At 41.6% G+C, this 17118-nt stretch overlaps 1 protein-coding gene across 1 annotated transcript in view; it reads right to left on the reverse strand.

Annotated features, from left to right (window-relative positions):
- Nucleotides 1-587: 587 nt before the first annotated feature.
- The window catches only part of sv2a (synaptic vesicle glycoprotein 2A), an 83235-nt gene continuing 66704 nt past the window's right edge, over nt 588-17118 (reverse strand). The window contains exons 9-13 of the mRNA XM_050046289.1: nt 16394-16558; nt 15791-15924; nt 11116-11322; nt 8708-8867; nt 588-5878 (exon numbers count right to left, since the gene is read on the reverse strand). Coding sequence (XP_049902246.1) covers nt 5695-5878; nt 8708-8867; nt 11116-11322; nt 15791-15924; nt 16394-16558 — 850 coding nt within the window. The 3' untranslated portion in view covers nt 588-5694. The remainder of the gene's footprint in view (nt 5879-8707; nt 8868-11115; nt 11323-15790; nt 15925-16393; nt 16559-17118) is intronic.

Genomic DNA, 17118 nt, shown 5'->3' on the forward strand with positions numbered 1-17118 from the left:
GTCATGTGAAGTCCATTGCTAACTGTGTATGCTACATTCCTGCAACATTTTGTTGGGTATACTTGTTTTCCTTACCTGGCTGCCTTCAAAGTAAAGTGTCCCCGAGCTTCTAAGGGTATCGTCCCCCCTGGGACACACCCCAGAGTTCAGCATGTGCTCCTAGTTTAGAAGGCAAACAGGCTCTTTTATGTATCTTTGCAGCCACCATACTACAAACTTTGAAGGACTTTTCCTCAAGCTCATCAATCATAATGTAATGTGGTGTATTTTTATTATTTTAAAATATTTTTTAAAATAAAAATCAATAAAAAATAATATCCAATATATTGGAGGAGGCATTTTGAGCATATCTGAATCATAGACTGTATAAATAATCGACATAGGCATCGCAATGTCATCCATTGGTTTGTGGCTAGCCGCTTTGAAGTGTCAAGTTCAGCATTTTAGCTGTCGTCTTTCAGCCATTTTCTTTTATTCATAAAGCAACATTGATTAAAAATCTCTCATACTATAATGAAATTCTTTTTGTGTCTGTTATAAAGGTAAAGCAGTGCTTATGGACATAAAGAAATGACAAAGTTTGACTTTTCATCACTTTTGTTTATTCTTCATGGTTCTTTGTTATTCATTGTGATTCCAAAGGGTCAGCTGCACAACACTGTGCAAACCCAATCAAAAATCAACAATGAGAAAATATAAGAAAAAAAAAAATCTCACACACCTTTTAACAGAACTGATGTTGTCACATTTAGGCTAACTATGATTCATAACCGGTATTTAACATTGATGTATTTACTTATATTTCATTCTCATTTACAAAATACACAAAATCAAAGACAACATACAGCATTGTTCATTTACACTTCTTTTTTTTATACCTTTTTTTATATTCATGGTTCCACAAACAGTTTCTATACTTACAATCAACTACAGTTTCTACAGCACAGTACAATGACAAAGGTGATAAATTCTTTGTTACATTTAATTAATGGCAATGCAATCTTATTGACAAAAGCCTCAAGACTTAGGGTTGTTTCAGAGAGTACACACGAATGTCAGCTGTGCCATTATTAAGCCAACACTCAGCATTTTAGTGGACGAGGCCAGCATATAGTAATGTGCTCCGATTCCCAATAGCTTTGAAGAAGAGAATAAGAGACAAATACCCAAACACTTATTGCTTTGTTAACTTTTTGCACTCACGATTGACTGTTGCTCAGGCAACAAGTTCATTATACAAAAAAACCCTGTAACGTAAGCTAAGATATGTATCTACGAGAGACGATTTCAACTTTGACGGAGCCTGAACTGAGTCACTGAGACAGGTTAGCGCTTTAACATCATTCCATGTTGAACAAATACAACTGTTATCTTGACATCGTTGTTCTTAAATTTCATGGGTGATACAGGACGACATACAGAGAGTAGGACTGCTGACGCTTAGCTTTTATATTTGTACAGTTAATGTGCATTTACATACTATCAATGTGCTTTTAAGAGGGCAAATTTTGTGGTCTGACCTGCCGGCCGTTTTGGCTCCTGACGCCATCATCTCTTGCAGTTTCAAAACAAGAGCACCTGGACTCTCTCAGACAGGTTATCAGATGAGTTGGAAAAGGTCTTCATTACCATAACGAGTCCAGGTGTTCTTGTTTCGCATGATCGTTGGCTGCGAACCTACAAAGACTGACTGCAATATATATTTCCCGGGGTCAAAAGGTTTGAAGAGCTATCTTAATAGTTACATTATAAGTACTTTTATTTACATATATTCATATAACAGAGAGTCGATGGTGTAATGTGTAAACTCAGGCCATAGAAAATATTTGGCAATAATTAATGAGAGGCGGTACTCATGGCACACTCATAGATAATGGGTCAGATGTCAAATTTAGTTAGATCAGGATGGAGGGAGTGAAATGCAAGGGGCAGGTCATCAAAGCTCGAAGCACCTATGTTCACAACTGCACTTCACAATCTTGTCATTTGGTAGGTTTTGGTCTTTGTGCTCTTGCTAAACGCCCGCCGTGTTCTTCTTTAAAACTCTAGCAAGGCTGCATCGGATTGTGTCTTGAAGAACTCAAGGCGTTCACAATTGTGCATGTACGACAGTGTACATTTAGTGCAATGGGTTGTCTATTTATTCAACTGTCTCAAGTCTACGTATGGCTGCTATCCTACAAAATGGCAGTTTGGACGAAAACATTTTTTTTTCTTTAATTTTACATGTTAATGATTGTTTTTCTTTTTATCATGCAATTGTGAACATATCACCCATGCTTCTCTAGATCAGGGGAATGTGGCAATAATTTTGTGTCAAGACTCTGTGCTGTAACCAGTGTGGGGATATATGACAATCAGCCCTTGGCAGTGAGTTCTCTACAGTGAATCTCATGTTATATCTAGCTACATTTGTATAATAAAGCACAAGTAAACACACTCCAAATCTGTACCCTCATTAGAATAATCCATTTCAGCTGCAATTAATCCTCACTGTTCAACATGTTCCTGTTCGTGCCCCGAGGACATCCTAAATTAGGAAAATTTAAAATAGAACAACTCTGCTGTCCAACGCTTTTTTGTTGGTTTTACTTTGGGTGCAGAATTTTCCAACAATTTTAATATTTACTCTACTGATGCTTAAAGGGACAGTTCGGATTTTTTTGAAGTGGGTTAGCACGGGGTCCTTATCCATAGACAGTATATGACATACAGCAGATGTCAGTCGGCACTCCCTCAGCTTGAAGAAGCAGGCTGGTGGAGTTAGCAACAAAAGTTATTTTAGTCACCTAAAAAAAAGTCCCATCGCAGGGGCAGCAGGCCAAACAAAGCACCCCAGACGTCCCTCTCCCCAGCAACACCTTCCAGCTCCTCCTGGGGGATCCCGAGGTGATCCCAGCCAGATGAGATATGTAATCCCTCCTGCGTGTTCTGGGTCTGCCCCGGGGGCTCCTACAAGTGGGACATGCCCAGGACACCTCCAACAGGAGGCGCCCAGGAGGCATCCTGATCAGGTGCTCGAACCACCTCAACTGACCCCTTTTGACGCGAAGGAGCAGCGGCTCTACTCGAGCTCCCTCCGGATGTCCGAGCTCCTCACCCTATCTCTAAGGCTGAGCCCAGACACCCCACGGAGGAAACTCATTTTGGCTGCTTGTATGCGCGATCTCATTCTTTCGGTCACTACCCAGAGCTCATGACCATAGGTGAGGGTTGGGACGTAGATGGACCAGTAAATCGAAAGCTTCGCCTTCCAGCTCAGCTCCCTCTTCACCATGACGGACCGGCGCAGCGCCTGCATCACTGCCGATCCGTCTCACACTCCATTCTACCCTCACTCGTGATCAAGACCCAGAGATATAAAAAAGTCCCACCAAATAAAAATAAATAATAAATAGTATTTTTATCGCTTTACCTTTCCGCCAGACAGCCCATTCCAACGGGGAAGCCACTAACGGCTGCAGTTTCCCATCTATTCTTTCTCAAAGCCACCAGACTCCATTGACAAAAACAGTCATTTTAGCTCACTGAACACAGGAGCTGCTGGTGTACCGCTGCTTTGATCAGTCCCTTAGTTTGTGTTATTGTGTGACTTCGGTGAATCCAAACTCACCCTTTTAACCACCAAAGCTACACAATAACACAAACAAGCTAACTGTTCGAGGCAGTGGTAGACCTGCAGCTCCTGTGTTCAGCAGTGTTAAATCACTGTTTTTCTCAATGGAGTCTGGCTTTAAAGAGAGCAATGTAACAGCTTTATTTTACAGTTGTAAATCACTGTCTTTCATTAAGGTAAAGCAGTGAAAATATTCTAAATGTAGTGTGTACTTAAACTCTTTTTAAGACTGTTTTAGCTTGGACCCTTCACAGCAGTATACTGCTTAGCTTCCATGTTGGATTCCAGCCTGCTTCTCCAAACTGGGGGCGTCGCCACTGACATCTACTGTGCATAATACACTATCTATGGATAAATACCTCATACAACCCCACTTCAAAAAATCAGAACTATGCTGATCTTCAAGCCAGTCTTGATCCAAGAGCAAAAAACATGTTAAGTACGTCCAGTATCTTATCACACCATGTTCGCTTACCAATATAAGACAGCTACCCCACAACCTTTCACAAATAAAATTAATGTTTGCCAAATATGAAATGGTAAAAGACATAAAAAATAAATTAAAATCTCAATATTGCACAGAGGTTCAATATCGCACTAAGAAGCACACTCACATTAATATAAACATTCAGTTCACACAAACAATTAGATTATAGTCTGTCAGCTCTGACACACCCCTGAACTGAAACCGTCAAAACTAAGACTTTTAGAGTATTTCTTTCCCTCCTTTGTGATTACCTGCTTTTTTTCCCACCTGTGTGTATGATTTAAGGAATATTTTAATTTTAAGAACATCCTGTGGAGTGTGAGGTTCATCATCTTACACGGTATCACTGCTACCGACGGCAGAATAAAAGCACTGTGCTGTTTTTTGTGGGTAGGAAATGTCAAAAATATTCGGGTGACTTAAGCCAGACTAACCGATGAGCAAATGCAACTTGTCCAGAACGCTGTTTTACATGTTGTACTCTCAATTGTCATAAATTTACATACATACTTTGTGACATGCATAACACCCTCCAAAACATATATTATAAGAGACAAACATACTGTAAGCCTGGGAGGGGAGGGACTAAAAAGGCATTTCTTACAAAGGGATATACAGTATGATTGAAAAACTGGTGACTGAGTGTGAGATTCTGAACATTTTCATCGAGTCAAGAAAATGTTAGGGACATTCACACTGGCAAATGGTTGTGCTTTAAATGTACACTTGAACTTACTCTTTAAGATGAAATGGTGACCATGACAACACAAAATCTTCACTTGGCATGGGAGACGTGTCCGTTAACGGATCTGGACGGTCTCATGGCTGCTCGGAGGTGATCGGAAACAATGCTTTAAAGGGAGAAGGGGCTCGATTGATCTCCTTGTCGCATACTAACATCAACAAAAGCAAACCTGGAATGTTCTATCTATAAAAATGGCAGTTAGTCTGTACATCAACACAAGACCTCAGGAGATAAAGAATGAGGACAGGTCTTTGTTTAAGAGAAAGCCAAGAGAGGTGTGTCTTGGTTTTACCCCGCAAAGTCAAAAATGCTTCAAATCAAGGCAGAAGATGTCGCATTTTTGATTCTATGTCCGACAATGGCAAAGTACTCAAGACTTGACAGGTGAGTTTGCTCAGAAGAATGGAGGTGACTACAGAGAACTCTGCAACAATGGCTAGTGGTCATTTCTATGAGTCTATTTGCATGGCTCATTATCAAGAGCCCCCATCTCCTGACCTCCAACCCCGGGTGTATGGACTTATATCAGGGGGGCTGAATCTAAATCTATCATATGAAGTGTCATGCTCTCACTGAACATGTTAATATTACTTTTACTTCATCAGAAATTTGCCTCAGTTTGACGTTTCTTCAGGTACTCTAATGGTTTGTCACAGCGTCACTATCACCCATCAAATAATCATCAATCCCGAATATTTACAGCAGATCTGCATCTGTGCACAAACGTTACTCTATAATCATGAGACAGGGGTCAGAGGTAAGGATCTGGAGGGCTCTTGAGCTGCTCATTCACAGTGTGGTGAAAACTCTTCTGCCCCACCCCCTGGGAAAGTTGTTGGCGCCACACTATTGCAGCACCTGACCCCGCGTTTCTGGTAGTTTGAGGGCCAGAAAACTGCCCGCCGCCAGCGCCCCCGAGGCGAACAGGATGGGCACAGCCTTGGTGATACCAACGAAGGAGGTAAAGATGCTTATGCCTAAAACAGCCGCTAATTTACAGAGGGCGTTGAGGAAGCCGAAAGCCGTGGTTCTGAGGAAAGAGAGGGGACAGATAAAGAGAAAAGAGGCAGGTTATTGTCTGTTGTTCGGGAATATATCAAAGCTACAGTTGGTAACTTTTATGAAAATAATGTTTGTCATATTTGCTGTAACTGTCACTACATCCACAAAGTATTGGCAGTGTTCCATACACTTTTCACCTACGTCCTATGTTGTTAAGAGTCAGACAAGCATGTTTGGGTGCTCATTCTCCAGGAGAATATCCACAGGACTTTCTACACTTGGACTGATGTCTTTTCGACTGATAGTTTTTAAGAAGAGAGGAGAAAAGTAACGCCTCCACAGTTGAGCGTTGAGATCAGAGGCTCAAACGTGTTTCATACAGGCAACCAATGGTGTTCCGTACAGGGTGCGGTGCAGATAATCAAAGCTTAAATGCTAAATGGACCTGCATTTGTATAGCGCCTTTCTAGTCATCCGACCACTCAAAGCACTTTATACACTACGAGCCACAATCACACATTCACACACTGGTGGCCGAGGCTACCATACAAGGTGCCACCTGCTACTTTTTTTTAACACACTTACACATCGATGGAAGCAGGAGCAATTTGGGGTTCAGTATCTTGCTCAAGGATACTTTGACATGCAAACTGGAGGAGCCAGGAATCAAACCGCTGATCTTCCGAATGGGCACACAGCAATCTTGTCATTTGGTAGGTTTTGGTCTTTGTGCTCTTGCTAAACGCCCGCCGTGTTCTTCATTAAAACTCTAGCAAGGCTGCATCAGATTGTGTCTTGAAGAACTCAAGGCGTTCACAATTGTGCATGTACGACAGTGTACATTTAGTGCAATGGGTTGTCTATTTATTCAACTGTCTCGAGTCAACGTATGGCTGCTATCCTACAAAATGGCGAGAAGGAACATCACGCAATAAAAGATCTGACATATAACTTGGGGAAAGGCCTCTCAGGGCTTTGTAAGTAATCAATAAAATATAGAATAAATTCTAAAAGCAACAGGTAACCATTTACGTAAGTCACAAAACACATAGAAATATTATCTGGTTATATATTCTAAATGAATTAAAATAAATTATGTATAAACTTGACTTGCAAACAGTGTCTGTTTTGACAAACTTGCAGCTGCAGTTTAGGTTTGTAAATTTATTGCATATTTGTCTCAATAAAGTTGATTTGAAAAACCAACAAACAAAACAAAACAAAAAAGAACAAAAACTTACATGTGCAGTCTAAGAGTGCTGCCAAGTGGTCATCACCTGGCACTGATGTTAAAATAATTCCCACTTTGAAACATATATTCAAGAAAAGGTAACACATGTAACAACTGGAGCCTCCCCTCCCTCGACTGTCAAGCACTGTGGGCGCACCTAGCAAACTTACTGAAATCTCACAGGAACAAATGGCGTGATGGTGTTTTGCTTGGTCAGGTATGACAGAGGGGGAACTGGAGATTACACACATATGAAGTTTACTTATGGCCTGGAAGTGTTTTTTAGCAATCAGTGCAAAAATGTCTTCTGTACAGAATACCGTTAGCACAGGAGCACAGTTAGTTTGCACTATGAGACAGATAGTCTCTGTAAAAAATCAGAAGACTCAGTCAGTGAGAGAGAGAGAGTTTGTGAGTTTGTGACCCGGCTGCTAAGTTGGAAACAGTCGGGCAACATACTAAGCACTGCCCACAAGCTGGGTCAAATGTTCTCATTTTACAGCTAAACAGTCCACTAAAAATATTTCTTAATTAATATTATTAATTAGTAATTGATTGCTCCATCTGTCGATGTCAATATCACATTGCTGTACAATCTCTTTTTTAAAATTCATTAGCTTATTCACTCTTAGTTGTAATATACTGCAGTGTTTTCTATACTTTCTGTCTTGTCAGCCTTTATGTCTAGGTGTTGTTTATGTTGGTTGGCTTTGTTTGTTTGTATATGTATGTGCTTTACTTGGAAAAAACTTGTTTCTGAAAACATTTGAGGTGAGAAACAGGCAATGCAGTAACAGAATCTTGATTCAGTCTGAACCCAGTTCACGAGCAGTGATTGACACGATCTACAGCTGCTCTGATTGGTCGTTCACAAGCGGTAATACTCATAATGAGCAATACAAAGAGACAAAGGAATATGATTGTTTTTTCACAGATCACCTGTCTCATATAATGCCATGTGGATATAGTGACAGTTTCAGCAAATATGACAAAATGTTATTTTATAAAAACAACTTCAGCTTTAAGAAGTTATAAAAACAACCAAAGGAGAAAGGCAGTGGAATTATACAGCAACACAAGATTTGTTTTTCACTTCTCATCCCAGATACAGCCATTTTCTTCCTGAGATTAACAGCTAAAAGTGAGCTGTTAATTGATTCAGAATGTAATCTGCATTTGCACTTCATTCAATGTAAAGGCTGTAGGGACTCTGTATGACCACAAGGTGGAGCTACATCTTGTAAAATGAACAGCTGCTCTCACACTGAATACAGAATATACATGTTCCTGTTTGGTAACATCATTAATTATGTTACCCACAATATTTTCCATCAGGTTGCTTTCAATTAATAAATCTAAGTTGAATTTATATACCCAGCTATTTATAGTGGGCCCCAAAAAAAATGAAAAGCACATCCTACTAAAGCCATTAGGTGGCAACAAGACAGCCAAGTGCTTTGCATCACATGCACCACCAATGATTTCACCCTGCAATGTCATCCATCCCTGTGAGCTGACCAATCATCGTAGGGCAACTCTTATGACATCATCTGACACGTCATTCAGCACCACTGACTGTGTCATCACGGTGTCATTGAGATTTCGGGGCATGCCTAAATTGCCTACCTCTTGTCAGAGGGGTAGAGCTCGACGGTCAGCACATCCAGGGCGTTCCAGGAGGCGATGCTGATTCCCCCGAACAGGCAGAGCAGAGCAATCATGGCTGACTCGCTGTTGCCGAAGGACAGGAAGAAACAGCTGATGCAAGAGATCACACTGGAGCCCGCTGCAGGTGGACAAAGGGAGAGAAGGAAAGGTGGAGGGAGAGAGTGATGTATCAAGAAAGGAGGGAAATCATGCATATATATATATACCCTGAATACACTGAGCAAATTTTGTCTCAGTCCTAGTTAGGAAGTATCATCTACAGCATGGTAGCATCAGCCTCCCTTCTAGTGTCATGTATCACTCTGCGATTAGATTTGTTGGTTCACTTCTCACGCTGGATATCATGAGTTTATAGTTTATTAAATGGAGACTTGCTACTGATAGTCAAAAACACAGATTATACATTTTAGAAAGCAAAGAGAGCGACAGAGAAACCACACATTTCAGTTGGGGTCAAAGCCGTTTCAAACTTGACAACATCAACACTCTAAATTGGTCCCTTTGTATTTCCTGTTGCAATGTTTGTTCATGCAGTACCTGACAGGAAGTAAAGAGGGACCAAAGCTGTTGCCCAGTGAAACGGTCCAGTAATATCTTGGTGTTGTCTTTAATGAAAATATGTGTTTCTCAGAGGGAAGAAAAGCATTTGTAGAGTCAGCAGGGACAGCATTAGGATCGGTGATGAATAGAGTGGTGCAGGAATGAGTCCAAAAACATGAAATAAGTTAGAATTTTTAGCACTTCTGGTTCCTTAGTGTTGAAGTTAATGCTGTTTTTTTTGTTAGATGCCTGAAATAAGGTCTGTGGTTAACACAAGCTTTAGAGACTTTCGCGTTTTGTTCTAAAACATAAAATACAAAAAACGTAAATACCCTGTGGTGTTGTGCAGAAATATAATCAGGCGGCTGCGACTCTCTTCTGTCAACTTTATTAACACAGCAGCTCGTAATATGAAACACTGGACTACTCGGCTCAGCTGCACATGTACTAAACCTGGAGCATACACAACAACAAGGGCCCGGCCCCGCACCCATCACTTCCTGTGTCGACGTCACTGACCTATCCTTACGCCTTCGACTGCATGACATAGTACCATTGCATTACTGACCCCACTCCTGAATTTTGAAGCTTAGAGTTACAGCGCTTCATCATGATGAACACGGCTTTGCAGCCTAGTTGAGGTGGCGACGTTGAAGTCATGCGTCCATGGTGTAGTTCCTTTACAGCCTGATGTTAGCTTTTTACTTCTGGTGATTGCATTTAGGCTTCATAACAATCATAACAATGGTGTCAATTTGTGAAGATTGTCTCACTGAATAAAACATGTAAGTCTCATAAACTTTAATTTGCCACAGAGCTAAATTTCTGCAATATTCCAAAATCCAATGGAGAAATCCCATCAGTGTTTTGACGAGGAAACCAGGGCAACGCTAACTTTCGTGTTCATATAACCTTCATTTATCAAAATTCTTAAAACTTTATGATTTATGAGCAACATATAAACAAAGTTTCTCTTATTTTTGTATCCACGGTTTGTTCTTATTTTGTTGGTAGCCATTGATTTTTGGGATTCACCAATGTTTTATTATCTTTGCTTTTCTCTTAAGTAAGAGAACATTTTTACTTGCGGTCGAGAGCGCGCTCACCAAGATGAGAGAGAGGCATTTTTCACAGTCCACATATTGTTTGTCCATTATTAGGAAGATAGAAATTTGAGGAACATGAACAAATACATGAACATATAGAATCAAATTTAGATAATTATGTTTTAGAGTAATTCTAATGATTGGGTTATTACATTTGTGAGCTAAAGAAATGCTGCTATACTTGTCCCATGGATTGTGATAGAGATTTTTCACAGCACACATTAGGGCCCATCATTATAGGAAAAGCACAGGCGTTACTAATGACACTAGTGATGGCTCTGTTCAGTTCAGAGGTCCTAGTAAGAGTGACAGTGAGCCGACATGCACGATACTAGGATGCTGAAATCAGCCGTCATTAATGACATTCATTACACCTGTGCTTCTCCTACTGTGACGAGTCAAAATGTCTTCCATGAAAAAGGTCTATCACTGTAATTTCAGCTACTCTCTCTGATAACCAGTGCTGGAATCTAACTACGCACATTAACTCAAATCCTGTGCTGAAGTACAAATTCATTCAGCAACTTCTCTGCACTTCAACCAAGCTGGATTGAATAAGCTGTAAACGAGAGCAGTGCCTTGAACACAGAGCCCAGCGTTTGTACGGAAGAGCAGGATGTTCTGACTTTAACACTCAGCCTTCCAATCATATACAAACTTAGCTCCCCTTCTACTTTCCTTTCCATGCACATGCCGCTGAGTGCCCTGCACTCTTATTACCTAGCATCCTCAGCCGTCCGATCTTATCCATGAGCAGCGCGGAGACGATGTTGCCTGGCAACACAGCCAAGGTGCCCAGGAAGCTGACGAAGTAGACCATGTAGGCATTGTTCTCATCGCTGACGTCACTGAGCAGGCAGCCTTCTTTGTTGTGCAAGAAAGTGCTGTTGATTAGCTTGCAGTTGACCAACCTGTACTTGAATAGATCTGGGGAGAAAGGAGAAAGCAAGGGGAGTGTGGAGGATGGAGAGAGAGCAGACAGAGAGGGAGCAGAGTTGAAGGGGATGATTAGTAAAACTCATTTTTCAATTTGTGATCCCTTCCGGTGAAGTTTTTAAATGTTACACACCTGCAGGAAGTAAAGATTGACAACATTTTAACATCATGAAGGCAACACAGTAGAGTGGATTGGAGTAAATGTGAGAGGACAAGTGGGGAGACTCTTGTCAACAAACTAGGGCTGTTAACGGTTCACAAAATTCACGGTTCAGTTCAATACCATACAGTGGTGTCACGTTATGGTATGTTTTTGATACAGCAAAAGGTAGAAATGCCGGTGAAATTACCTTGATTCTTAAATTGTATGTTATCTTAATTCATTTATTTATTAAAACTAATATCATGAAGTTAGACCTTTCTGTTTAGTTTGAACGAATTGTGAATTTGGACAGCCCAAAGCACTCCTAGACTTCCCGGGAAAGCGCCCGCAAAGTCCACGAGTCTGAAAGTGCGGTCAAGTCTGGACATTTGGATTTGGCGAAGAAATATCGTAACAGGGCTCAACTTCTTCTTTTTTTAAAGATATTTTTGGGGGCATTTTTTTAGCCTTTAATGGATAGGACAGACAAGTGTGAGGGGGGGAGAGAGAGGGAGTGACATGCAGCAAAGGGCCACAGGGCTGCGGCAACAGCCTTGTACACGGGGCGCCTGCTCCACCACTAAGCCACTGACGCCCCAGGGCTCAACTTCTTTAAGCCTGTTTCTAAAGCCTGCGTTTTCCACTACAGGAGTAGGGTCTCATATCCATGTGGCACTGAGAACAAAATATTAAACACAATTTAAGCTGTAAATTTTATTTTCCAGATATAAAAAGATTAGTTAAATAAATTATTTGGGTTGTAATGCGCACTGAACTGAAAGCCTCGTACCCAACGGTTCAATACAAGTATTTGTATTGTTACACCCCAACAACAAACTATTATTATCAACACATTTTTGCAGAATTTCCCTTCTTTTAAACACAATAAATGTCAGGAATGCTGTGCTCTTGTTACAGGACAATACTTTCCTTATGATTGTTCAATCAAAATGTAAGCAACATTAAAAAAATGTTAAAAAAAGAAAGCTATATTTTGAATCATTTCTTGTGCTACAGCTGCAGCAGCACATGAGCCTGCACCTATGCAGAGGCTGCACAGTGTATTACAGAATACACTGTAGTGTGGGGTTACATCAGCACCATGGACAGAGCCCTCCAGGAGCTTGAACTGAGTTTCCCGTTTCACACACTTAAAGTGCACGGCTTTATATTCAAAGTACATATTCTTATAACACACTAACATATGCGGCAAGTAACCTATATGATCTTCATAGGCTTACATTTGAAAGGACGCACAAAGCGCATTCCCAGGGAACACTGACAAGCTGTAAGAAGCCTAGATCTGTTTGCATCACCCAGGTCGTCTCACCTCGTCACCCACTGAGATAGAAACCATCATGAGCAGTAAAGCAAATCCCAGTATGATCTGCTGAGAGTCATTTCATCGCAGCTAAGTATGAAAACCATCTTCCCAGTCACTGACATGTGCCACATCGTGATGATAAAGGTTCACTATGGCAACTATCAGACAGCTTTAAGTTCTAAAAGAGATTAAGATTAAGCTTTAATAAGGAAACAAGTTTCTAATTCCTATTCTAATGAGCGACTCCTGGCCGCCACTGATAGCAGCTGTGAGTGACAGCTTGACCTGATATGTCTATTGTACCTAAGTGTTTGTACATTTTAGAAAAGGCACACTGCCCACTGTAGATTCAGCAGCTGTGTCCACACAAACAAAGATACAGTTCTCATTGAGTTGCAACACGTGACATGTTCTGTTGTCATTTCGGTGGAGAAAAGTCAATCACACAGATTGAGGAGAGAGACAGCTCCGCAATTTTAAAGCTGAAATACTGGAGGATTCAGTCTGGGTTGCTAGGCGACATCGCAGCTCTGCAATGCTGCATTTGGTGTAGTGCCAGTCAGCCGGTTGAGAGGGAGAAGGAAAGTAACTGAGCCATTTTGACAAAGAGTTGGAGCTTATTCCGCTGCTCTTTTCAGCGTCAGGGGAAGGAGAAATACTGCGTCCACGAAAAGTGAATTTCATAACGTGCCAAAAGATGCTCAGGGCTTTTGTTTTCATATCAGGTTAACTATGTGCTCATCAGACAGGTGCAACAGATGAACACTGTCTTAATGCCATCTGCCATCCTTCACCATACAAGAGCACAATAAACTGACACAATCTCTCACTAAGACGGCATTTGACAGCAAACATGAAAGAGTGAAACTGTGCCAACAGCTCTACTTATCAGCACTATAAATAGCAGAGAGAGAATAAGGACAGAGGGAGAGGAGAGACAAGATCACAGTTACAGTTTATACTTGTTTTTACCCATTGGTCTAGTGCAGGTACAATACACAGCTTACAGTACACCACATAACACATTTTATTTATAGGCACCTTTCAAGACACTCAAGGTCACCCTACAGGCAAAGATAGGGAAAATAACAGCAGATAACAACAAACAAATACTCAGCAAAACAAGTTTATAATAAAGATTATAAAGTAAATTATAAAATAAAGTTTTAAGGCGTGATTTGAAAGTGGAGACAGAGCTGATGCTACGAACGCTGGCGGGACAGTGAGGTGGACTGAAGAGGAAGACCTGAGAGATGGGGGTGTGGATGTGCAAGAGTTCGGAGAGGTACAGAGGAGCTCAGTTGTGGAGCAGGATCTTAAAGTCAACGCGGTATTTAACCGGGAAGTAGGCAGACTGAGTGACATTACTGATGTGAGCTCAGAATGACTGTCGAGGATGACGCCCAGGCTCTTAACCAGGAAACTAAGGAGTTATTAATGTCAAGTGTGAAACTGTCAGTTGCTGCTGAGGTGGATTTGGTGCCAATGAGAAGTAACTCAGTTTATCACTGTTTAATTTTAGGAAATTGCAGGACACAATCAATGGGTGACATAGCTTCCGTGATGTCACCCATTTTTTGGTCCCAGAAGTGACCATATTTGGGTGAGAGGCCGGAGCTGAGGAGGAGTGAGGGGCGGATGTGACTGAGGACACTATCGGCAGACAACCTGTCACTCAAAGCACTTTTCATGCATAACTTCAGGCCTTATTAAGATATAAACGGGCGAGTTATATATAAATAAACCCTTGTACAGTTGTCATGAAGGGGAAATTAGCTATAGAGACCAAAACCGTTTTTGTACCAGCCTGTAAACATGTTTATTTCTGCTGTTAGTTGGACATTTTAAGATGGTGGTCAATGGGGATTGACTGGCATCTGGAGGCAGCCTCAAGCAGCCATTCGATGAACTGCAGGTTTTAGCACTTCCATGTTTCATTTTTTTGCCCTGGATGTTGCTGCCTGGTGCAGATGACAATGCTTGGCTTCTCCCTGTGCCACCAGTGCCTAGACCAGCACCAGCGGATGAGTGGGGAGCTCCAGGGGAAGCCAAACGCCATTCATCTGCACGTGCTGCAATGACACAGAGCTGGTTGAAAATAGATTCCCTGTTTCCCTCCACTATTCCAGTTAAGCTGGATAGGTCTTTATTCACTGTTATCTTACTATATAATGACGGAAACTCTGTGTGTGTCTGTTCCACGTTTTTCTCCTCACTGACTTGGTCAATCCATGTGAAATTTGGCACAGTGGTAGAGGGTCACGGGAGGATGAGAATGAAGCAATATTACATCAATTGGCCAAAGGGGGGCGCTATAGCAACCGACTGANAAGGTGTATAACATCTCAAGGGTTTCACCCATCATCACGCAACTTTGTAGGCACATGACCACACATGATCTGAGGGGACCCCTCCATTATCGACCCCATCTAACAAAATGGGGGCGCTAGAGAAATTCACAGAAACTCTGTCTGAATACATTGCTCTTCTTAATGGGTTCAGTTGACTTTTTAATCTGCCATTTCCTATGACCTGTATCCCAAACACACACCATGTGAAACTACGTGGGCAACTGTGCACTCAATGGGTATGGACTAGTAATCATTAAAAAGCGATTGCAGCATGTGTATACAGTCATCAGGCTAATGTATGTCTCTAGCAGCTAACTAGCCAGCTAGCTTACCCAACACTTTCCAGGGTTTGATTTGGGTTTTGGAACAGGGAACAAATGTAGATAGATGTGACTGGCGAATCAGCATCAGAGGGACGGGATGGGTCCAGGTGGGACTTCGCGAAGGGCCACTTAAGTTTGAACTGAAAGTTGATGAGTTCATGCCTTCATTGTTTAATTAAAAAAATAGTTGCAACTTGTCCTTGCTTGGGCTGTGTTGAAACAGTGTTGATTAGAATTTTTTGTTACCTGATGGTGTTCACTGACTTAAGTTCCCACCTTACAATAACCATTATACAGTGTCAGTGTGTGTGTAACCTACCTGTGTTGTAGAAGAGGGTGGCGATAAAGGTGCAGTTCTTGAAGAAGGTGTTGCTGGAGGTGATGTCCTCAAAGTAACACTCCTCAAACAGCGAGTCCTCAAATACCATAGATCTCATTTTCAGGTTCATGAACCTGCGAGCAATCACACACAGGGACAGTGGAATTAAGAAATGGAGGCAAAGAGGCAACGAAGAGATGGAGCGTGGGATTGGGAAGTGGAGGGAGAAAAAGAGACAGATGCAAAGACAGTGTGAGAATTTTAACAACTCAGATCACAAGCAGAGTTGAGGTTTAAAAGGCAAGGTCAGAGGAAACATCAAAGACAGGCTTGTTAAACAAGAACAACTCCGCAGGGCTCTCATCCAATCAAAGCCAAGCTCAGAATAAAACATTTTGAAGCCTTATTCACATTTTCATCTGCTTTGTTGTCATCCATCACAAAGTATTAACACTTTGCGAATAAAGTCGTCCATTGTAGAGTGTGTGAAATATAAAAAATACCCTCAGAATAAAAGGCACCTGACTGAGCGTGACCCAATTCAGAATCATTTTGCCTTCATTCAACAGGCCAGCGTTGACAAAAGGGATGCAGCTGACTCACTTGTCATTGAAGTACTCTCCCTGGCGGTGGACCTGGTTTTCCAGGGTGAAGTTAAAGGTGACGTGTTCCACTTTCTCCTTGACGAAAACCTTGGTGCGCGAGGCGTACTCCTGCTTCTGCAGGTACTTGATCATGTCGGGGAACCACACTGTCAGACCGTAGTAGCTGGATGGGAGAGATGAGGAGGAGGAGGAGGAGGAGGAGGAGGAGGAAGAGGAGAAAGTGAGAGTGCTGCTGTCACAAGAAAGATAAACAGTAACAGGCCTACACAGCAGAGCCTTAATCATTACTGCGTGCACGAATATTCAAGAGAGGCATATTTGTAACATCTTTTGCCCGTTAGTATCAAAAACTGGCAGCTCCAGTGAATGTTTATGTAATGTTTTTGCTTCAGCAAAGTAAATCTGAATCTGAGTATAAGTCTTGGAGCACATTGGAGCTGCATGTAAAAGGAATATCAGTGGAATATTAATGTTCATCAGCCACGTAAACAGTTTAGTAGGAATATTGTCATATATTTTGTGCATGTAAATGTAGTCTATAGCCCCTTTTACACTGCCAGATTTTTGGCGAATGTTGGGCCGTTTTGCCGGCAAGCTGCGAGCGTTTAGACACACAGAGCCGGATTGGCGAGTTGATCCGAGGTGCCCAATTTTCCGCCTCGTAGGGTAGTCATATTGGCGGAACCCTTTTAGTTTAAACAGACCGAGGCGCCCTTCCGCAAC

Source organism: Epinephelus moara, chromosome 6 (genome assembly GCF_006386435.1).
Source record: "Epinephelus moara isolate mb chromosome 6, YSFRI_EMoa_1.0, whole genome shotgun sequence".
NCBI lineage: Eukaryota > Metazoa > Chordata > Actinopteri > Perciformes > Serranidae > Epinephelus > Epinephelus moara.